The 25,207-nt window shown below is 36.1% G+C and overlaps 1 protein-coding gene across 1 annotated transcript; it reads left to right on the plus strand.

Annotated features, from left to right (window-relative positions):
* The first annotated feature begins 692 nt into the window (after positions 1–692).
* Positions 693–3,539, plus strand: LOC144451519 (cell adhesion molecule 2-like). Its single transcript, XM_078142390.1, has one exon. The coding sequence runs from the start codon at positions 807–809 to the stop codon at positions 1,842–1,844; it is 1,038 nt and encodes a 345-aa protein (XP_077998516.1). The 5' UTR covers positions 693–806; the 3' UTR covers positions 1,845–3,539.
* Positions 3,540–25,207: the final 21,668 nt, after the last annotated feature.

Genomic DNA, 25,207 nt, shown 5'->3' on the forward strand with positions numbered 1-25,207 from the left:
GTACAACTCGTCTACCGACTCATAGTGACAAGGACTCCTCATGTCACTCGTATATTTCATTTTTCTTGGCTGAACGAAGAAAAAATAATGAGGAATAATATGTGATTATCCCTTTTGTAATAACAATTATTGAATGAAACTACAGACATGTATAGTTGGTTTTACACCATGTATTCCCGATTGGTGGTTATACCTGACTGTTGTAACCATGTGGCAAATGTATATTGCAATCATGGTGATATCTAATAAATAGTATTTATGGCAATTAATACTGAAGTGCAATTATTAATCTGGATATTTTTTAAGTAATAAAATGTATATATCATCTAAATGTAATAACACAGGTGTTTGCATGTTAAATATTGACTGCGTATGTATGTATGTATGTATGTATGTATGTATGTATGTATGTATGTGTGTGTGTGTGTGTGTGTGTGTGTAGGTATGTACTATTGTAAAGTTTGGTAAAACTCGGAAGTCTTTCAAAGAAATAGAAGTGTGATTCATGTAGCCACTGACAATAGATGTTTCGTCATACCCGGAACATACAGAAATATTGGAAATAACGCATGCGTGATTGTGAATAGTCTTACAAACCAAATACCACGAACTACCCATAACAATAAGACTGCCTCCTTTGTTAAAGTAGAAAGGACTGCATACACAGAATTTACGTGAGTCAGAAGCCAGAAACTTCTGTGGTCGCAAGGAGTTCTGTCAGAACTTATTTTGAAGTGAAAGTGCGAGAAGAACTACTGCTTTTAAGAATACGCTGCCTTCATATGTGATACATCCGTAGTGCTAAAATGATACCACTGAAAGTTATATTGGTTTCATTTTTAACATTTTTATCTCAGTTGAAGACTGTCCACGCTACGGCTCCATTTGTTGATTATCCGAAATGCTACACCAGTGGCATTAGCTATGATTCACGACCCAACCAGGTTGGAGATACAGTAACCATTACCTGTGAATCACGTGGTGGACAGCCAGCAGCAAGTCTACAGTGGATGCGAGATAATGTTGTACAAAATGCTGTGTATAGCGTGGACGACAAGTACTTTAAGGCTACTAGTATCATCTCATGGTCTCTGACACCTAATGACAACGGTGCTACATTTGTTTGTACTGAGACTCACATGGAACTTTCACAGCCCAGAAATTGTCAGGTCAATGCTCTTCAAGTCGTTTATTTACCCGTTGTGAGTGTTGCACCCCAAAGCATCATGGCTAATATTGGAGATTCACCGTCGTTTCTATGCACGACACATGGCAACCCAGCCGTACGAAGCAGTTCACACCAGTGGTATTTTAACGATAACACTGAAGTTCCGGACAGTAGTCGTTATGTCGTAGTACAAACTCCCGATGGGGGTTTATTGTTGTCTGTACTGTCTATTCAACAGAGTGACTTCGACGTGGATATTAAATGTAAGGCGACAAATAGTATGGGAACTACATCAACACAAGCCTTGCTGCTACCTGTCACAACAATGGCTCCACCCACCACCACCACCACCACCACCACCACCGCCGCCGCCACCACTACCACCACCGCTACTACCACCACAACTACCGCTACTACCGGTACTACCACTGCCTCAACAGCAAACAAACCAGCAGAAACCAATGCAACATTGATAACAAGTATAACAAACGTTTCTGGTCAACAACAGCGAGTGACGACCCCTTCATCCTTAATGTCAACGGTACCAAAAGTGCTGAGTGGGACAGGTGTTGACGACGGTCTTGGTATAAAGGCTTCCGATGGCCCTAATGTGTGTACGGTCGACATCACATTAATCACTGCAGCCTATATCTTAGTTAAGTTTCTTAGTGAGTAGTAACAGTATAACAAACTTTAAGTCACTTGAAAAGAATTTTTCCACAAAAGTCAGACCACTACTATAATAGTGGTCTGAACATAAAAAAATGTCCCATTTCATTTCTAATTTGTAATGCCTAAAAAAATATTTTACATAATGTATTCTTTTATTTAAATTCTCCAACAATTTTCAAATACTGAAACTTTTGATATCTTTAGATTTACAAGTGTTAACATTCGTTTATAAAATATTGTCTGTGAGCATTAAATAATTCTCGTGGTGCTAAATACCCATATAGATATTTTATTCACCATAAATATTTCAGTGATATGTCAAAAATTGATTTTTTAACATTATTTCCATAAACAGATGCTATTTGTCTGAAGTGTGCTACTTTCACTTTTAAAGCAATTATTTTGTAAATAATATTCCTTGGAAAATTCTTTTGAGAAATTGGAAATTGTTAATTCCTTAACTATTTTCCAATCATTTTCAGTCAAATTATATTATATTATAAAAATGCCATCTGTTCTCGCCAATAGCAGAAATGTTAAATCTGGTGTCAGATCCACAGACTAATATTCCACATTTATAAATGACCTTTATGTATTAAATTTGAAAGTAATTTTGAAATAATAACACAATAATTATTCCAGCTCAGAAACCAGTTGTCGTCTGCCTCGACATTATTTTTTACTAAAACATTTCTACATTATATAATTTAGCGCGACAAATATCACACTACTGGTGACATTGCTACATTTTATCATCTGACACAACAAAAAATAAGCATATGTTGTTACAATGTATATGATTTTGGCGCCAATCTGATAACATCATGGTCGCGCATTCAAATCAAATACAGAGATGTTGGTAAAATGTGTGTCACATCAGATGATAAATAGAAATGTAGGCAATATTAGTAAGATTTTTTTGTCGAGCCAGACGATAAAATGTAACAGGTTGAATAATAAGAATTATTATTGAACCAGATGACATCCTGTTCATTTCAACGGGATTCCTTTGTTAGGGTTAATAAAGCATTTAAGTAAAGTTTGAAGTAATTATGGTTTTCAATTGCCTGAAAGCTTGGATACTAACAAATATAATGAATATTGCCTTCGTGTAGACTGAATAATCTGAGGTCGAAATATATACAAAACGTTTTTGCAATACATCCAAATCTTTGTAAATTTAATAGTTTAATGCATGCCAAAAATGACATTGTTATTAGAAACTTGTCATTGTATATTTTAAAGGCATTTCAGAGACGTAAAGATTCCTTGTCAACTAACTAATCACTTTATTTGAAATATTTTTACTTTTATGTTTACGTCTGTGTTGTTCTTTGTATATCATGTAAGCAATAATGTGGATTTTCGAAATGTAACCTCTTTGCAAATGTGCCAGTTGCCTAGAAACGCAAATAAATATATATCTATAATATATAGATAATAAAAAATAATAATATATATATGACCGACTGAAAACATCAAAAGGCATTTAACATTATTAAGAGTAACCTTGGTGCCTATTTTGTGTAATTTGCTAACTATAGTTGACTTTACATTTAATTATTCACGTTCGATATATAATTTGATGTTTACTAGACGATATATTCTTTGATGAACTCTTGATGAATATATCTTGCAGAATTATTATTTACTGTTGCGTCTTGAGAAAATTAGTTTAATAAATCGAAATCTAACTGCTTTCAGCGAATTCAAAGTTATGGTCTTATTTATGTGTTTATACCATTTATCACAACTATTATAAATAACTTCTAATTCGTTGATTTCTTAACATCAGATATGTCACTGCGAGTTTCTAAGCTAACCCACTTTCATGTTCCTACTTCTGGAGTCATGATGGGTGAATGGTTAGAGTGGCCGGCTTTGAATCTGCAGGTTGCAAGGTCGTCGCTTCTGAATAGCTAATTTCCTTGCGCAAGATTTTAAACACGATTGTGTCTCAGTCAACCCAGCTGTATAATTGGGGACCTGGTACGATAGATGTTGCAATGTGAATGCGTTAATCATATGCGCTTATAGAGGCTGCATTGGATTATATGCTGCCCAGAAGAAAAGGGCCGTTGTGCCGCTATAGATGTGTGCCAGGGGTAATAATTGTAAAGCGCTCTGAGCACAGAGTAGGAAAGCGATATGTCAAATCCAACATTATTATTACTATTATTATTTACATCCCATCAGGATTCAATTCCACGTTCTCGAATTTGGAGTCAATAATTCTCATTTTGTTATTTCGATATACAATTTAATATATTCATTTTGTGTCTATCATTTGTTCTAGAAATGATTCAACATACATTTCAGGTCCGTGACCGATCGCGGTCAACCTATTTCGGTCTCGTTTCACTAGTTGGAAATATGCATAAGAATATTTCAACTTGAAAAATCATGAACCACAGTTGCATACTGTTGGGATGTTTGTGTTGTTCGCCGAATTTGTGACTTGAAATTATGTGCCTGTAGCCAAAGAAAATCAACAATTTTTGCACTATATATAGTTATATTCATCGTTATATATCGGAATCGTGTGAGTTTTCTAAATTCAGATTGTATTTACACATGGTCAATCTAACTGTATAATTGGGGACCCGGTAGGATAGAGGTTGCAATGTGAATGCTTTAATCACATGTGCTTAGAAAGGCTGTAATGGATTGTATGCTGCCTGGGGGGACGAGAAAGTATAGAGGGTCGTTGTGCCGTTATTGGTCCACACGGGGGGGGGGGGAGTTAACATTGTAATGTGCGTTGAGCAATGTCAGAAAGTGTTGTATAAAACTAACAGTATTTAGTCAGTTCGAAAGAAATTACATAATTTGTGCGAGAGGGCGCGTGACTACTTTCTTGGCACCAACATTAACACAGTGCATTTTCTCTAAACAGCAAGTGGTTCTGACGAAATGCATATAAAGGAAATAGCAGAATTGATAGACTTAGATTATTGTTGCAAAGCTTCTTAGTCTGTCCTTTGTAAATAAAATAAATAAATAAAAGTAAAGTATATGTGTTTGTGAAACGGAAAATCGACTTATATTCTGGCCACAAATCTATTATTTATACTGAGTGTGTATAAAAGCACAATGGGTTGTTCAGTTTGTAGGTCAAGATCTCTGTTTTGTATGTACTCCAAAGTAAAAGAAAATGAGCCCGAAGTGGATTCCAAAAATAGGACGTCTTTTCTTCGTTTCATGTTTATTGTGGGTACATATGTGGCCTTGCCCACTATTTCATTGTCGTGGTGGAATCTTTCCTTACAACCTTTGATCAACCCATTGATGCTAAGGTTTTCATAGCGTACTGACACACAACTGGGGAAGAAAGAACTATGGGTTAATTGAGGACGGCTTCACTGGATTTTATAGAGAGGGGATTACTTAACAGCTACGGCAGTGTCGATTTACAAGTTCTTGGTTTGGCGGAACTATCAACATGGAACTGTGGAAAGCTGTGTTAGTTGAATTTATATTACTGTTTGCAGACTTTAACGGCGTTTGCCCAACTGCTCCTTACAGTGGGTATCCACAATGCTTTACTGCGGGCATCAGATATGACTCTCGGCCAAACAAAGCTGGAGACCCGGTAAGTGTGACTTGTGAATCTCGCGGTGGTCAACCTGCCGCTGATTTAGTCTGGAGTCGTGATGGTGTGGTACTAGAGGCAGACTACAATGTAGAGGAAAGATATCGAACAGCGACTAGTCATCGCGCATGGTCACTAACACCTGCCGACAACGACGCTGTGTTGATGTGTACAGAAACACACCCTGAACTACTACAACCCAGAACCTGTCAAATTCAAGCAATTTTTGTCGTTTATCCTCCAATTGTTGTGGTGGACCCTTCTCGTCTGAATGTAATAATTGGCGACGCGGCTGTGTTTTCATGTACCGCTCATGGCAACCCAAGCCTTCGACGCAAACCACAGAAGTGGTATTTCAATGACGACTTAGACGTACCAGACAGTAACCGTTATTCAACTATCCAAACATCTGACGGCACTTTAATACTTTCTATCAGTGAAATCATGTACAATGACTTCAGTATTGCCATCACTTGCAAGGCAACAAATAGCGAGGGTACAACATCAACTTCAGCGCTACTGGAGCGACAGACAGTGACAACGCGAACACCAGCGACAGTCCATAGCAAACTGACAGTTCACCCAACATCTATCCTTGGCACCAAAAACCCACCTTCGATGACGACATCCCGAGGTATAGACAAGAATGACACAACAATTAACACCAGTAAGGCTAATTCGTGTACCTGTGTACATTATACATTATACTTGGTACTGTGTTATGGTATATATACAAGCTTTTGTATGTAAGATATCAATATCCGTGGAAAAAAATATATATACATCGTATGTAGATACATATTTAGCAATTGATTTGAGGTGTAACATGTAGATAAGAACAGTCAGAACAGTGATGTAACCGCAATCATTATTCTTTAAAATAATTACCAAAACATTGCGAAGAACGGCTCAGTCATTCCAAAAAAAATATTTTACCTTGTATATGGAGATGTATCCTCGGTCTTGTGACAAGAAAATGCAAGATTTAGAAAAATACAGGTAAACTCACTCAACCTGAAAAAATGACTGCCGAGACAAAATTCTTACTGGTATTGCACGGGATCATGCTTATTTATGTTTACGAAAACACACACAGAGACATCCACATCCACACAGACAGACAGACAGACAGACAGACAGACAGACAGACAGGCACTTTGTCATGCCTATAGTACTACTGAACCTTATCGGTTCAGATGTGCTAAACATTACAAATTTGTATAAAATATGTATGAAATTACTTAACAGTATTGAAACATACATATTTGTACATACATTAATTTAGAGAACGGTCACTCACTGGAAGAATAAGATCAATGAACTAGTATTATGTACCCATGCCTATGATTGCATATGTGAATGTTTCTTTCGCTTGACCACATGTGGAAGTATTGAGTGCGCCATCAACGGTGAGACTATCTATGCGTAACCGACACCAGGTTCATTACAGAAAGTAACAAATGGGAATGTCATTAACATGGCCATATTGGTGAGAATTGGTATTGATTTTTGATTGATAAAACAACTTTTGTATGGCAAAACAATTTAAAACAACATATATCAAATATGTGTTTGTAACTAAATAAAATATAAAAAGCTGCAAAGGTGTGTTATTCTACATGTACGTACAATAACAAACAGTTTACCCCATTTTTGAACAGTATTTGGTATATGTTAATTCACAGTTTTTTCAAGTAGAAAAGCATAGAAAATTTGTTCTGCCAATCAAAAATCCGAATTAAATACCCATTTCTCATCCACATGGTCACTTTTGCTAAGAGGATGTTTTAATTTATAGCCTTGAGGGACAACTATATGCTTAGCCTACCACTATTTTAGCTATCCAAACTGCCATTTAGATTGTTTCCGTCTTGATGAAGAAGACACAGCCCTTAAACACTACAACGTGTCTGTGATAGGCAGAAATTGGCTTGATTTTGATAATTTCCCCTGAAGGTCAAGGTCAAGGTCAAATGTCAATGCCTCAAAAGATAGCTTGCATCTGATATATGGGTAGACACTTGAGTGGAGTCTCCGTGTATTACAGTTTTTGGAGAACTGTTATGTAAAAAGGCAATGCAACTGTTCTTATCAAATGATGGGATATGTCTCTATACTTCCAACATTCTGTGTCAAGTGTTAATAATCCAATTCAATTGTTTACTTTCCCTGTTTGTAAAAGGTTCCATTCATCTATGCTTCAGTGTCCGCAGTTGTATTTATGATTTAACTTAAATCTCTGAGGAACAGAACTACATTTTAGCAGTTGTAACAACCGTTTCAGAGAAGTACTATGCACCTACAGCGATGAGCATGAAGTAAATACACAAGGGCTCTATAGTTGGCCAATTCTGAGTGTTTTGTACCCAAGTCACTTTAGTCCAAATACATGTTCTGTCCTCCAGTTCTGTCCTTGTCCTCACGAGGTATTGCAACTGACATGCACAAACTCCAACCTTTAATGCCCAATGTTTTCCAGCAGTAGAGCTTCAGAAAATTTTGTCCCATAATTGGTCAATTCTGTATTGCACAGCATTTTACCATTTTGACTCGTATTTCAAGCACCACAACAGTGACATGGAGATGGATCGATGTTGTCTTGACCCATGAATTCTGTATTTTCTGTTCGAACCCATAAAACCCATAAAGCTTGTGCATGGTATGATTAAAGTGTGATGTATTGTTTATTGAATTTTCCTTGAACAGAATTCTTTTCTTAACTTGATCTTACCTCTCATGAAATATATGGGTGATTATCCATCAAGGAGAACTCGTAGTGGTAGTAAATTCACAGATCAAATATTTGAGGCTGCCCTAAAACATGAACGACTTAAAGATAAAATCTACTGTCAATTCATAGAGTAGCTTACAGGAAAGAAAATAAGGTTTGTAAAACCGTGTGATTGGTTTAAATCTATGAATCATTCATCCAATTATCAAGCAGCTTACTGGACCAGAATAAAGTTTGTATAACACTCTGTGATTGGTTAGTCATTGAATCATTTGTCTTTTCATCCAATCATCAAGCAGCTTACTGGAACAGAATAAAGTTTGTATACCACTCTGTGATTGGTAGTCATTGAATCATTTGTCTTTTCATCCAATCCTCAAGCAGCTTACAGAAACAGTAAGGTTTGTATAACAGTCTGTGATTGGTAAGTTATTGAATCATTTCTCTGTTACCAATTTATCTGATTGGTTGTTAGTTATCAAAGTATCCAGTTGATCAGCTTATTATCAAGTAGCTTTAATACAGGGAAGAGTTTTGTGTAACAGCTGATGGTTGCAGCTGTTCTGATTGTTCACTCTGTACATCATATCATTCATACATTAAGGACTACAGAACAGTATGAACGTGATAGACTCAAACATTGTGCAGAAAAATATTAGGATGCCAGTGCTTGGGCAAAATTCAAGAAAGTTGGAAATTGTGTTAACAATACGGGAGTACTACTGAAAACAAACAATATTTTACATCACAATTATATCAAAATATCAGTGACTCAAGAAATCCTTTGCATACTATTCACTAAATCTTTGGGCAAAATTTTTATAAGACATATGGTCTTTATTATGTTTAATGTATGCACTAACTTGTATTGAAATTGAATATAGCATAATTATCGAAAATCATTAATTATGCAAATTATTCATTAAAAATGTAAGGTACATCATGACATTTTAAAGGATAAATGCACTTTGTTGTGTTTAACGAATGTACTAAATAATATTGAAATTGAAGTATGTAGTCTTAATTTGTTCATTTCATTGATATGCAAATTTCCCTAATTAACATGAACAGATCTCGCTCAGAATTAAAACTAATCAGGTCTAGTCACTACCCCAAAACATTATATGTACCAAATTTCAGTATAAAGAAAATGATGACACAGACAAACAGACACACAGACGAAGGGACGGACAGACTTTCATACAGACAGACAGACAGACAGACAGACAGACAGACAGACATCGGCATCTCAATACCTGTCTTATCGGGAGGTAAAACAATATCCTATTCCAGAGAAAAACTAGGTCTTTTTTAGACTGTAACAGTACAGTCTGCATAAAGTGTTCATCTACTTAACTTATAATTGCCTACATTTAATGCTTTTACACCTCATCAAACTCTCACGGGATTATTGTTACTAGCGACTATATTATCTAGGGATTGAAGTAGTTAAAAACAGAATTAATGTAAAATAAAAATAAACCTACCCTATTTCCTGAAGTAATATATTTTGCCTAATTAATTTCATATCTATGCTGTTTTTGAATGATTTAAAATGTTGCATGATAACATATCTTACACTGAATGAGATAGATGACATTTCTCATTAAACAGATTATTGTTCTTCTGATAGAACACTATTGGAGGGACTGTCGTCCCCGCCCCTCCCCACTCCCACCATTGAAACCTTTTGAATTTTTTGGACCAGAAGTATGTGCTCTTGTGCTATATTGACGTGTCGGCTGATTAATAATACACACTTCTTATCACAATAGCAAATATCAAAATGCTTAATCAATACAAACATAAGAAAAAATGTGAATGTTCATAGTGCATGTACAGTGTATAATTATGTCTACCATACCCAGTATCGAAAAAGTGAATAGTGTACGCATATATTCGGAACAGTACGGGGAAACCACGGGGTCGGCTTTGAATGGAGACACGAAGCTTAGACTGACGATTTCCTACTAAAACCATGTTGAGCGGTACATCATTACATTGTAAGTTAAGTTTAAATAGAAAATTACATTCTATCATCTGTTGGTATTTTTACTTAGTTCAATACATTGCTGCAAAAAATAGCTGAAACGTGTTGTGTTATTTTATAAATAGTTCAATATTGGTCTGATGTTTTCGTCTTTTCTGAAACATGTCTGGTATTAAAGGAACCCCATAATACGGGAACCGTCATTATTTACGACGGGGGGGGGGGGGAGTCAGAGGAATTGCTTCAAAAATCTACAAAAACTTGAGTGACCCCCTACCTGGCTTGAATTGTTTTCGTAACCCCCCTCTCCTTGACACAATTTTTTTTTCATACCCCACTCACCATTTTACAATCATAACTCATTAACTGTTAATGATGCTACAAACATTATACAAATTGGGGTTGAGTGTTCCATTGAATCACTACATGCACACACACTGACATACATGTATACATCTGCATACATACATACATACATACATACATTCATACATACATACATACATACATACATACATACATACATACATACATACATACATACATACGTACGTACGTACGTACGTACGTACGTACATACATACATACATACATACATACATACATACATACATACATACATACATATATACATACATACATACATACATACATATATACATATGTACGTACGTACGTACATACATACATACATACATACATACATACATACATACATACATATATACATACATACATACATACATACATACATATAGTTATTTTATTGTTACATTGTATATCATTGACAATATATTATGTTCATGTATGACGTAATTGCGTGTCAAATAAAACATACTCTACTCTACATACATACATACATACATACATACATACATATACATACACACATACATACATACACACATACACACATACACACATACACACAAACCTACCTACCTACCTACCTACCTACATCAATTTTTTTATTTTGAATTTGAATTTCCTTATAACGTTATGGGTGTAGCATAATTCAAGAGGAGAAGAGGTAACAATGAATGCAGGTTATTCCCAAAGTAGTAGGTAAAATTTGAAATTTGGTGGTATAAGATGAAACACAGTTTGAGGGAGCCAAGTGGGAGTGGGTAAGGGAGGAGGTTTACCACTCCCGTCCCAGAGATTTTTGGATTTCAAGGACTAAAAGAATGCTTTCTGGTGCTATTTTTACATGTCAAATTTTAGCCCCCCCCCCCCCTCCTTTCACTCCCCTACTTTTAGGTAAACCCCTTCCCCACCCTTTCACTCCCGAGTTTGTGAGTGCCGCCCCCTAAATTCCTGCGACCCCCCCCCCCGATCGTAAATAATGACGACTCCCTAAGTAGGCCACGGTTTTCGTCCAAAATTCAAATTTTCTTTATTAATTTTGGAAATATCAATAAAAATAGCGCGCATTGTCTAATAACTGTAAAACATGTAAAATACTATAGGTTTTGAATATCTTTGATGATAATTGCGGATGCCAAGAAATGACTTCACTGTAACCAACTTGCAAGTCTTAAGCCATATATTCACACAGTAGCTCATTTGAACAGTTCAATGTCTTTACACATAATTAGGTGCTAAAAGATGAGGAATAAGCAAACTAATCGAAGTAAATTGCTTATAAATAATTCATCATATATCCATATATATTATCTTCATAACTAACAAGGCCGACTACTATTCAGATATTTCAATCAATGTATGCTTGGGTCAAAATTTGCATAACTCATTTATTGAAATTGCGATACTTCGAACGGAATTAATATCATTTATAATTTGGATCTCAATGTTACTGTTCTCAGTGAAGGGAGCACTACCCAACCACCAACAATGGACCTGGCATCTTTGAAGTTTCATACCAGTGCACGTGCCTGTTTTACTCTTGCCATTTGCTTTGGTGTATTCGTTGTCAGATATAACTCCACAACAACTCCTTATCCTGGTAATTTTAAACCATTCAAATATACATCCATACATACATACATATAATATCAATCTGTTTATTTTGAATTTGAATTTCCTTATAACAGCATGGATGTAGCATAATTCAAGAGGAGAAGAGGTAACATGAATACAGCTTATTCCCAAAGTAGTAGGTAAAATTTGAAATCAGGTGGTATAAGATAAAACAAAGTTTGAGGGAGCCTAGTGGGAGTGGGTAAGGGAGGAGGTTTCCCACTCCCGTCCCAGAGATTTTTGGATTTCAAGGACTAAAAGAATGCATTCTGGTGCTATTTTTACATGTCAAATTTTGAGTAACCCCCCCCCCCCCTTTCACTCCCCTAGTTTTAGGTAACCCCCACCCTTTCACTCCCAAGTTTGTGAGTGCCCCCCCCTAAATTCCTGCGACCCCCCGGTCGTAAATAATGATGGCTCCCTATAAGAAGGCCACGATTTTCGTCCAAAATTCAAATTTTCTTTATTAATTTTGGAAATATCAATACAAATAGGGAGCATTGTCTAATAACTGTAAAACATGTAAAAAGACTATAGGTTTTGAATATCTTTGATGATTATTGTGGATGCCAAGAAATGACTTCACTGTAACCAACTTGCACGTCTTAAGCCATATATTCACACAGTAGCTCATTTGAACAGTTCAATGTCTTTACACATATTTATGCACTAAAAGATGAGGAATAAGCAAACTAATCGAAGTAAATTGCTTATAAATAATTCATCATATATCCATATATATTATCTTCATAACTAACAAGGGCGACTACTATTCAGATATTTCAATCATAGTTTAACCATTAGCTAATTGATACTTATCAACCCGTGTATGCTTGGGTCAAAATTTGCATAACTCATTTATTGAAATTGCGATTCTTCGAACGGAATTAATATCACTTATAATTTGGATCACAGTGTGACTGTTCTCAGTGAAGGGAGCGCTACCCAACCACCAACAATGGACCTGACAACTTTGAAGTTTCATATCAGTGCCAGTTTTACTCTTGCCATTTGCTTTGGTGTATTCGTTGTTAGATGTAACTTCACAACAACTCCTGATTCTGGTAAGTTGAAACAATTCAAATATAAACTATGTAACGTGTAGTGTTGGGTTGCGCGAAAATGTTTCTGTTTGAATGGGTACAAAGACGACTTTAAATCTTCGACTGTCATCACACCAAAACGGTTTCTTTCAAGAAGTTTGAATTGAATAAAATGAAAAGTAAAAAATCTATAAAGTAAAAGAAGGCACACAAAGCGAAGGCACAAGATTTGCAAGTAGAATACATCTAACACTAATTAGAATAATAACATAAAGAAAATAAGCTGACAACATTGTGAGATAAATGTTGATAATATTATCTGATAAACATTGCAGCAGATACCCTAATTTATCTCTAAGATTCAGACCATGGGAGAGATAGTTATAAGTTGGAAAATCCAGCAGCTTTCCTTCCTAATTCTCTCTTGATCTGTCCAATTGGTGGGAAAGGCATCGATACCAATTAATTTCATGACTGCCTGTGCCTGGCACCCTATTTTGCATATGACTAACTGTATGTTTGGAGGGAGAACTTTTGATGACTCACTACCACCGAATGTCGCAGTGAAGTTGCGTTTTGCCGAGTATGGAGGACGGTAATTAATTACTATATGAAGGACAGAACTCCCGGCATAGATGTTCACATCCGTCATTTCAATAGACTTAAAATAATCCCACCTGTTCCTCTTAGTTCTAAGATTAGATCTCATGATCTGCCTGAGATGGAAGATGAAATATTCACTTCAACTAGGGTTCCCTTTTTTCTCTGTAATCCAGGATTCACTAATCATAACGACGCAGGTATGGTTTGGAATTATTGAAGCGCATCATAAGAACAACGGTGATAGTCTCTCTCGGAAATCAATCGTAATGTAACCATTAGCTAATTGGCAGTTATGGATACGCGTTTATTTGAGTGAAACTATGCATAATTCATTATTGAAATTGCAATACCTTGAATGGGGTTAATAGCATATATAATTAGACGGTCTTATGGAATGACATTCTCAGGCTGATATTCACTCCTTCGCAGCGAAAGCAAAGACGTGATACATTAAGAAATTATCTGATAAAATGGCATTACTTGACAATTGTTAGCTACCAGAGATAAGTATAATTAATACAGGGTTAGTAGATAAACCAACAAATATGTAGATCACGCTGTTGTTGGCTCCTGTTTGTAATTATAAATGAATTTTGGGAAAATATGTCAAAATGCCAAATATGACATTTCTTGATCGTAACACTTGTAAGAGGCATGATATGAACCATTTGCCGGACTGCACGCACCCAGCGAGGAAGGCAAGCTTACTGATTAGGGTCTGTAAATGGCTCTTTGTAGCCATTTTGTTTGTTACCATGTTTGTATAATTGGTTAGATTTCTTCCACCTTAGATTTAGATATACTTTACTATACATATCATTTGAATTAAACTCCCAACCTAGGAAGGCCATTATGGTTGGTTACAGGCTGTTTCTAGTGATTCCTGTATTAACCCACCTCTGCTAATAGCTTATCAAGGTGATTATACATACTATCTGCATTGTTGGGGATATCTGCACCCCAAAAATCATGTGCGACTAGATGATCGATCGATAAATTACACAAATTGCTTGTTAATATTCATGGGATTTTTACTAAAACTTAATCAGGTCTTGCCATTACTCAACGGAACAGTTGTGCCAAATTCCGTTTGAATTGACCCAGCAGTTTTGGAGAAAACGATGACACACACACACACACACACACACACACACACACACACACACACACACTTTCACCCACGAATACATCTCTTCCCTACGGAGAAAAAATAGATACAGCGAATATAGATGGTTAGGTAGGTAGGAACGAAGATAATTTACGGGGGGGGAGTGAGGAGAAAATGGGGGCATGAAACTAATTTGGGGTGCAATTAAATGGGGTGGACCTTTAACATTAAATTCTGATTGTCTGAAAGTGAGGGGACACACACACACGCTTCGTGTCGAAAGTGCGCCACCAACGTCGATGTAAGGTAAACCAGGAAGCTATGGAATGGATCAGACTCTGTTTTCAGGGGTTTCAAGTGCTTATATTGATATTTTCGTTGAGTCTGAAGATTATTACATCAAAACGTCTGTTTGGGCGGTCCAAATTATGAAATTTAGGCCACACTTTTGAATGTCTTTGAGTCATCAGAACATGGAAGGCATCTTTAACAGGTTGAATTGCTGTGACACTTTGTCACAGTCTTCGATCAAAACGATCTTTCAGTACTTGCCAAATTCCACTATGTCTTCCAGTTTTGCTTGTAGGGGACACTCTGGAAATTTCCGTCATACACATGTGACACCAAAGCCTCAATACAGCATAGTTCGTACTGTTCGGGTAGAATTAATTGATCCCCAGAACTTAGAATACCTTTATATGCTTTACATAATTTATAAGTCCTCGTACAATCTGCATACCTTGGTGGAACTTTCAACATCGACAAGTCCAAATGGACGCAAGATTTTGCTGCCAACGGACACTTGAATGGACAAAAGCATAAAGATACAAAAATAAAACACCCCCCTCACTGATCTACCACAGGCAACTGGCAACGTACGAAGTATTTCAACTGTAAAAAAAATACAATGATTGTAATACTATGTATTTACGGTAATTAAAGAATTCTTGTTTAGATATAACTGTATGCATTTTGTGTTCTTTACATGTTAGTTACATTTGAATGCGTTTCCCGAGTAGTGTTCATGTTTATCTCAGCGAACGCGTACTCATTCTCTAGATCTGTAGTTCGCTTCTCCTCAAACGTAAGCACACATATCACACTAATACACATGAATGATGATATAGACAAGGTGGGAAAGCTTGAGAGGACGTAATCTAAAAATACTATAAAAAAAGAAATCCTCGCTTCAGTTTGTTCATGAGTAAAATGCGTGATTAAACAAAGACTTATCTATGCATATAAAATTGTAGCGTTGCATTGTCGGGTTTTCTCTTTTTAATGTTTGAAGGATATTGTTAGTCACTTCCACATTTCAATCTTTTCTACCTTGTCTATTTTTACACATACCTCGCAAAAGCAATTATGAAGTATTGTACGATTCATAGAAATATTTGCCACAGTTGTGTTTTATAAACTCAGAAAAGGGGAAATTTAAGAAATAATTTCTAAAAAACGTTGTCCTTTTCATGAAAATTTCAGTCGCTTCGCATGTTGTGTATACTATAAACTGTCTGTGTGTCCGCTAGACGTTCTGTCTCACGAGCTTCTACAACACATGTATTATAGAGTACGCGTACATCCTTATAACATGTGTGTACGCGTCGACATGATACAAGTTATGTTCCAACGTATTCAGACGAAATGTATAGAGGTACCATTAAATTACCAGTACTTTAATTACCCTTTAAATATGCTAATACAATCACTGAATTTCGTTACAGTTGAAACATGTAGAACGTTGTCAGCTGCCTGTTGATCTATGTACAGTGCAGTAGTCAATGAATTTTCAAATGCGTCACACTGCACATGCGCGGCACACGTTTTATAACTGCTGCCGTATGTGGCGCATTTCACAAATCGCCAGTGACGTCTGAAACAATAAAGGGGAAACAGAATAAAAACGTGTGATGCGCATGGTTTGGAATGACGCGCGCGAGGACGGGAAACAAAACCTTTTTTTAGCCTTACAATGCGTACCATTAAGTGTGCAAACTTTCTAATGCGTAATAGCAATGTTCTGCGGGTTTCAATTTCGTTTATTATTTGCCGTGGAAATGGGTGTACATATCCCGAGTATGTAGGGGATCACAAAAGCCGAGTGGAGTCGAGGATGGCAAGCTTTCCTGGCATTTGAACAACGCTTTTGTCAACTAACTTTCACTGGGACTTGAAAAAATCACAGATGTAGAGCATAAATCATGATATTACAAGACTACCCTTACAGAAGACATTCAGTTTAAATCTGGTAATAATTGCTGTAAGAATGTTCAGATACATTTTCTTGACTTCAATTTGTCTACTTAAACACAATGTAATGTCAAACAATACATTACTATCTACTGGTATTACTATTGTAACTCTAGGAACTCCACAAACCTTTGCTAACTGAACCCCCAAGTAATCATACGTAAAATCTAATCTATTTCCAGGTACTGCATCACAGGATTACATTGCACTGAAGTTAGAAAGTCTGACAACTGATGTAGCTGTGATGACTAGTATGCCTGACCTTACAGCAATGACGATGTGTGTATGGGTGAAAGTTGACGAAGGTAGTGGGGTTGATGGTACACTTTTCTCTTATGCGGTACCATTTCAAAATAATGAAATTTGTTTCTATAGCCCATATCATTTGGGGTTATTTATCAAAGGAATACACACACCTACAACAATAAACTTTGCTGATGGTAACTGGCATAGCGTGTGTGTCACATGGGATTCTATCGATGGAGGTTGGGCAGCTTATGTCAATGGTACATATAGAACGGGTGGTACGGGTTTGTCGTATGGTCTGACCATAACAGGTGGTGGGACTTTGGTTTTAGGACAAGATCAGGATTTGATAAGAGGAGGATACCAACCATATGACGCTTTCATGGGAACTATAGCTTATCTACAAATTTGGTCTAGAGCTCTAAGTGCTGATGAGATTGCTGCCAATTACTGCTCTAGCAATGGTGACGTCTACACATGGAATGTCAATGACCTTGATATTAAAGGAGACGCTCGACTTGTGTGTAGTGAGATATATGGTGATGACTGTCCGGGTACTTGCGGTAAGTATATCGGATTTCGGAATCAAAACTCATGAAATTGTAATCCATCATTTTATATAAGACTTTATTGGTAATTTTTTTTAATCAAAGTACAGTAAATGGATATTGTTACAGTTTTTATCTAGCTTCTTATGCTCCTTTTGCTATATGATATAAATTTTTTGCGGGAAATTGTTCTACCCCTTCTCCAGCATAAGATGTATTCTTTCTTCTCTAAGGTGGATTTTTATATTTCGGGGATAAAATGTTCTTTTTGTAATTCTAAAATCATCTAAAAAAGATCCAATGTATACTTATGTAAAATGTTACTCATATCTAACGTTGTTTATCCATCGTAGTAAAATACAAATACCTCAGTTGACAGCCAAAAAATAGTTTCTGCGAAAATCTGAACGGATATAAAGATAGTCTTTTTTATTTTTTATCTCTCTCATGACATGACCGACCCTACAATACATTTCTTTGATTTGACAAAATGATGGATAGACATTGACGCCCTCTACAGACAGATCAGAAGAAAATTACAACGTCATTGAATGAAACATGGCAAGACTACAAGTTCGTCTCTGGGTGAAAATTGTTATTTATCATTGGAATTCATGACTTTTGATAAAAGAAATTATTGATAGTTTAAGAAATTTCCCTCTGATTTTAATCGTCATCTGTGTTATATATAAAGGTAGGCTGATTTTTGAAAGTATGATAATTATTGAATTGAAAGCAACAATTTCATCATGTGCGCACACACACACACACACACACACACACACATTGTTTTATAACCGACTGAAAAAATAAAAGGAAAAAAAATAGGGTCAATCTAATATGAAAGTTTGGAGCTATAACATGTCACACAACCAAGCCACCACCAACATTAATAACTACAACAGGCCCATCAATGACGTCACCATCATGAACTACACCAAGTCCTATAATGACGTTATCACCAACATTAACTACATCAGGTCCGTCACCCTAATGAACTATTCCACGTCCTACAATGATGTTATCACCAACATTAACTACAACAAGTCCTACAATGACGCCATCACCATCATTAACTACAGCAGGTCCTACAATGACTTCATCACCAATATTAACTACACCATCTTACAATGACTTCATCACCAACATTAACTACAACAAGTCCTTCAATGACGTCATCACCATCATCAACTACACAAGGTCCTACTATGACATCATCACCATCATCATCCACATCACCTCCTACAATGTCACAATCAAGGGTGTAGAAGTGGTCAGAGTTGATATTGACCAGTACTTAGGGCTTGTCCTTGATAGAAAATTTAACTGGCAACATGAAATTGATTTCATTCTCCTATATGTATTGCTTTAGAAAGAAAGTTACGATCTTTTAATGTACAACCAAATATTTTATCATTATTCTATGAAGCAGTGGTAAACAGAGTTTTTAGTTACTGTATTGTAAGCTCGGGGTGGGAATGTTCCGAAACAAGAGAAATAGAGATTGGATGAAATGGTCTGAAAGCGACTATAGAAGACAAACTTGCGTGCATCCAGACAGATAAGTTATACCCACTTAGATAGGAAATAGAGCGACTGATTGACAGAAGTGATAGGCTGAAATTGCCAGCTGCTCAAACTAACCGTTATATTAAACTCTTTTATTCCCCAAGCTATCACACTTTTAAAGAAAACAGAATTTTTTACAAAACAATATGTTTTCTTTCTTTTTTTTTACACATTTTGAATTAACCTTTGTTTTAAAAAATGTTTTACCTTTGATGACCTTTATGTATTATTTATCGTAGTTTACTGTGTTTGACTGTTTTTTTTTGTTGTTTTTTTTTGTTTTGTGTTTACTGTTTTATGAATCGTTTTGGTTTTGATGTGTTTGTGGTAGGAATTTTAATTTCCCTTAAAAGGACTCAGTACAGTCTTGTCTTCTCTTATCTAGGTTCTACAATGACGTCATCACCACCGTCAACACCAGGTCCTACAATGACGTCACCACCAACATCAACTATACATGGTCCTACAATGACAGCACCACCAACATCAACTACTCCAGGTCCTACAGTAACATCATCGACATCATCAACACCAGGTCCTACAATGACATCACCGTCATCATCAACTACACCAGGTCCTACACTGACGTCATCACCACCATTAAGTCCACCAGGTAAGTACATCCTACTTACTTGCCCCTATAATATTATTTTTGCATGTATGCTTTTGATGTATATCTTTTCATTTTATTTGCTAAACAGGGAGAGAGCTTCCTTATATAATTTTGTTCCTGACATAATGTCCATCACTATTCACAAAAAATGTTGTAACTCGTACCCCTAATTTGCCTGAATTTTGATGGGTATTTGTTCAATGGACTTTGATAAGTTCCTGGGGAACTATTTCCATGAGCCTCACTAGAATTCTGTTCTGTGTCACTCTCAAAGAATGTTATTTTATTTTCATTTTCTGGTGGAATAAAATTCAATTCAATTCAATTCCTATAATGACGTAATCACACCGTAATCCTCACCTGTTCCTACAATGATGACATCACTACCATCAACTGCACCAGGTCCTATAATGACGTCATCATCACCATCATCATCACCGAGTACAATGATTCGTAATAAAAGCCATGTTTTCATTTTCAGTTTATTAGATTTTTATTTTTTAGAAATTCATGCGATAACATGGTATGAAACTACGTTGCTATATTTTGAAATCATTATTGTATTTTGCGAGGTTTACCGATTTCAGCTCCTTCTATTCGATATTGTTGTATACATATATGTATTTTTTAGAATTGATGATGGAAAAGCTGAAAAATATAAGCAAAGAAATAAATTCGCAACTGGCAGCATTTGAACCAGACAATACTTCTACTGCTATCTCAGATGAACAGGTATGGATATCTATGACCTCAGTCATATGTAACAACAGTGTGTATTAATCTGATATGGTTTCCATAGTAACATCATCCATACCAACTATTTCACCATGTGACAAGCGAATTTATATTTGATATCAGCAAATACTTTGACTTATTATAATTTTGTCACCCTCTCATACCAACCCATACAAGGATATATGTTCCAAACACGCCACGTGATTTGTAGGTCGATACTTCATATCCAAAGAACTGTAATGATAGGCTATTGATATTCGTGTCAACAATCAACCAACCAACCAAACAAAAACATTTAGTTACAAAATTGCCCTTACCTTGGCATTCTAACTTGTATGCGTATAGACACTAACAACCTACTAGTAGTAACCATATCCCTCTCATTTAAGTGTGATTGTTCTCATTTACCTGTCAGGATCTCCAATGGCTTGAATCCCTGGGGTTGGGGTGTAGAGATGGTATATCAATTCAATAGCGCGGTTGGCTGATGATTTGGGGAGAACGTTTTTCCAAATTGCTAACATTTACAGGGGTTTCCACTGGTTTGCAAAAGTAACTTCCTTTGTTAATGTTATATAAAGTAAATTATGAAATTTGATTTATCTAACAAAATGTCATGACATATAGATTACAGTTTTCGTTTTCCCATCACTGAGGTTTCCCAATAGACTCGTGTAAAAAATCCTCTGAATATATTTCAAGTGCATTACAAGTTTTTTACAAGCATTCATGTGAAAAAAGTAACTTACCGAGCGAGGTACTCTATTAGCACTCGGCAGAAAAATGTCAGTTGATGGTAGTAACCAATACACGTGTATTACGCGACCAAATAAGCCTGATTTGACTTTTCCCCTCACTTTTGAACAAACTAAAGGAAATAAGTCATGATATCCATATTCATGTGTAACGCTGTCATTTTGTAATTTTCAAGTTCAAAGAGAAAATGGATGACTTGTACAATATCACAGAGAATCTCCGAGGATTTAATGTAACTTTGGAAGAGAGCAAAGAGATAGCTCAAGGTAAGATCAAAAGAGAACAATTTATTTGATAGAAACTCCCTGTTTTTAGTTTGTAATGTGTCAATATCCCTAGTAACAATAAAAACGTGATAAAATAAGTACATGGTCATATCTCGTGTAGTCAGGTAGCTTATTATCAAATTAAAATCCTGTGATAGCAAATTTGTACTATTGGAAAGGCCCAGCAGCATATTTCAGGAAAAAGTTTTGTTCAGACAAAATCGAATTAAACAAAGAAATGAATAAATTAGTACAACTGATTTGCATTTGAAATCCTGGTAATGCTTTAGATTATAGATTTTCCTTAAAAAGTAAAATCGATCCTTTACTCCTTCCTAATTAATTAAAACTAACCATACCAATAACTAGGTATTGTGATTCCGTTTTCGGTCTTAAGATGCATATGTTTTGTATTGAATTTCATAAAGCAGGATTTGTCAACAGTTTGGACATAATATACTGCCATTAATTAGCAGATGCTTTGAGAATGATTAAGATTTTCTCATTGCGATATTTTTATTTAAGAATTGCTAAAATTATTTCCCTAGAAACACGTGTAAAGAGACAGTGTTGACTTTACATCTGTGTGTAAATGATCAACTCTCATAACAATTACAGAACATAACAATTGTTGAACTTTTTTGAACATTTAAGAATATAAACTTGCAAGTTGCTAATCAAGTAATCTTTCACAGCTGTAGTGTCGATTGTTGATAACGTGATGGAGAGTACTTCAAACATAATGAAGTCATCACCGGATAACGGAACTCTAAGTCCTGAGAACGCCGGAGATTTAACCAAGAAAACCATTAACATCCTGGAGAAGACAGCTGATTTTGTTCTGAACAAGATGGAACGTGATAATCGCCCTGTAGTCATCAACACTTCAAGTGTCTTGTTGAATATGGAGTCTGGGACTGTAGACGGTATGGTAAACAAGACAGTTGACATGGGTCATCATAGCGGCTTTGAAGTTCCATCCGCAGATACCCTATTCCCAATGCTGGACAAGAACAGTCATGTATATGCAAAGGTAAAGAAACTCAAATAGTTATGGCAATGTCTTTGTACTTCTAAGTTAACATTGTAAACCTCCAGCAGGCCAGGTTCAACGCGTTACAAGAAGATACTGTGAGATTATGTCCTGGTCGTGTTTTATGTCACCACAAAACTCATCTTCGTCATTGGTACTGTGGTGCTCCAATACGAGTCAAAAGCGCCGCCAGTGGCCAAACTATATAACCATTTGTTTTTTTCCCTTTTGATATGCTGACAGTGACGTTCCTCCGTGCATTACCATTTGTCTAATATTTTGTCATTCTGAGATCTTATCCCCTTTTTCTTGGTAAACAAATGACAATTTATGAAGGTAATAAATTTTAAATAAATGGAATATTTAGCCATATTTTACTACAACATTTAAAAAGATTGACAACGAAGGTTGAGTTTGAAATCAGCGCAACAAAGTGTTTTCCTTCCTGCTTTATGCAGCAATAATAAATACTATTTATGTCAACAAAAACAAAACTAAGCAATTTATTTGTTTTACATTACAGTCTTACAGAATCACTGGCAATCTATTCAGTGGAAGAGGACAGGAGTTTGTCTATGACGTACTCGGTTTGACGTACACCTTTACCAATGGAACTAATATCAAGGGTAAACATGCATAGACTGTGTTTTAAAACTATAAATGAAATGCCTGTGGGTTTGTAAGTCACTACAATAATATGTATTTCAAAGGTATGTCACCCAAAATCTGGTAAGGGTCTTGTTTGTATGACCATTCACTATCAGAGAGATTAATTAGAGCTATTTTCGTAAAACAGATCAGTCATAGTCACAATACAAGCTGAAGGCTGGTGTGTGCGTGTACGTGTACGTATGCGTGCGAATGGGTGTATGGTGGAGCCTTCATTTAAGTAGATACGACAGTAGTCCTGGCCAGTCTTTTGTTCAGATATGTAATACAATAGTAATCTCGATCAGTCCTGATTGTCATAAGTAACTATTTTCTTTCCTGCCATCCATATAAACGTGGACTTAATGGACTAAGTCTCTATAATACATGTACTCTAACCAGATGAGGCAATTATACGTGAAGTTCATGATAACTGGTTTCCTTCCATTTACAGTAACTGACACGAAGGAAGATATTGGAGTATGGTTAGGAAGACAGGCTCCCAGAGGATATCTTGGCGAAAATGTAATAGCGACCATCTCTGACGATTGGAAGAATTATACCTGGAGTGGACAGGTGAATGTAATAAATATGTTGATAACAGTAAACTATAGTTATGGCATCCAATTCTCCATGATAAGTGCAATGTATACCGTTAGTAAGTTGACATGTTTGTACTATATGTAGGCAAAGCTGAACGCGTTCGAAGTAAGAACATGTTCTAAATGAAGACAGTTCTGCAGTGCTCAAAATATCAAACACGAACAGTACGACGTTTGTCGTCAAAATACCTACTTTCATTGGGGAACAAAGGCAAGGCTGCTTTCATCTAATAACTGACATTCTCAATGCTTAAAGGACCCATATATTTTCACTAATTTTTCATCAGACAATATATCTAAAATAGAATTATACAATTTGGAAATCGGCCAGCAAAGACCTTCCGTACACCGAGGTGAGGCATTCTGGGAAATAAACATAGTTAGGTGTTTCATACCTCTTGAAACAATAACCTGAGCAATTACTTGGGCAAATTAATGGTTAAAGACATGACATTCCTAACTTTGTTTGTTTCTCCAAATGTCTCACCCCTATGTACAGTAGGACCCTTTTTTAAAACTTTATTTTAGAAAGGTCGTTCAATTCAAGACAATAACTGTTCTAGGTATGTAGACATTGAGAAATGTAGCTATATGAGATAATACCATCCTCTGCTTTGTTCCCCTTTAACGTCTATGCTTATATTATACCATGTTTCAGATCTCACAACCATTTGCTGCTCTGCAACTTACTCTTGTTGGCACAACACACATTCTGGCAAACACAACTGTTAAGGTGTACTACCAAAACAGCCGTAGAAACACCAGTGAGAGGATATACACAGCGACTGTCAAGATAAATGGTACATCGTTCGATGTGTTCGTCCCTGAACATGAAATCTGGTATAATGGAAATTATACATTTAACTTTGACTTGCCAGCAGGTGAGTGACCTCATAAAGGGAAAGAAGCGTGGTTTGTTTGTAATGTATATGATACAATTGATAGAGACTTGTCTGGTTGATAATTTTGCTGACTATTGTTATTTACGAGTAAGACAAATCTATGACGTGCTAATGTAGTTATACACTTATGAATGCACATACATAGAGTCAAT

The sequence above is a fragment of the Glandiceps talaboti genome, chromosome 21, assembly GCF_964340395.1.
Source record: "Glandiceps talaboti chromosome 21, keGlaTala1.1, whole genome shotgun sequence".
Lineage (NCBI taxonomy): Eukaryota > Metazoa > Hemichordata > Enteropneusta > Spengelidae > Glandiceps > Glandiceps talaboti.

Coding starts and splice junctions, on each gene's coding strand:
- LOC144451519 (XM_078142390.1), top strand. CDS start 807: ATGATACCACTGAAAGTTATATTGGTTTCATTTTTAACATTTTTATCT.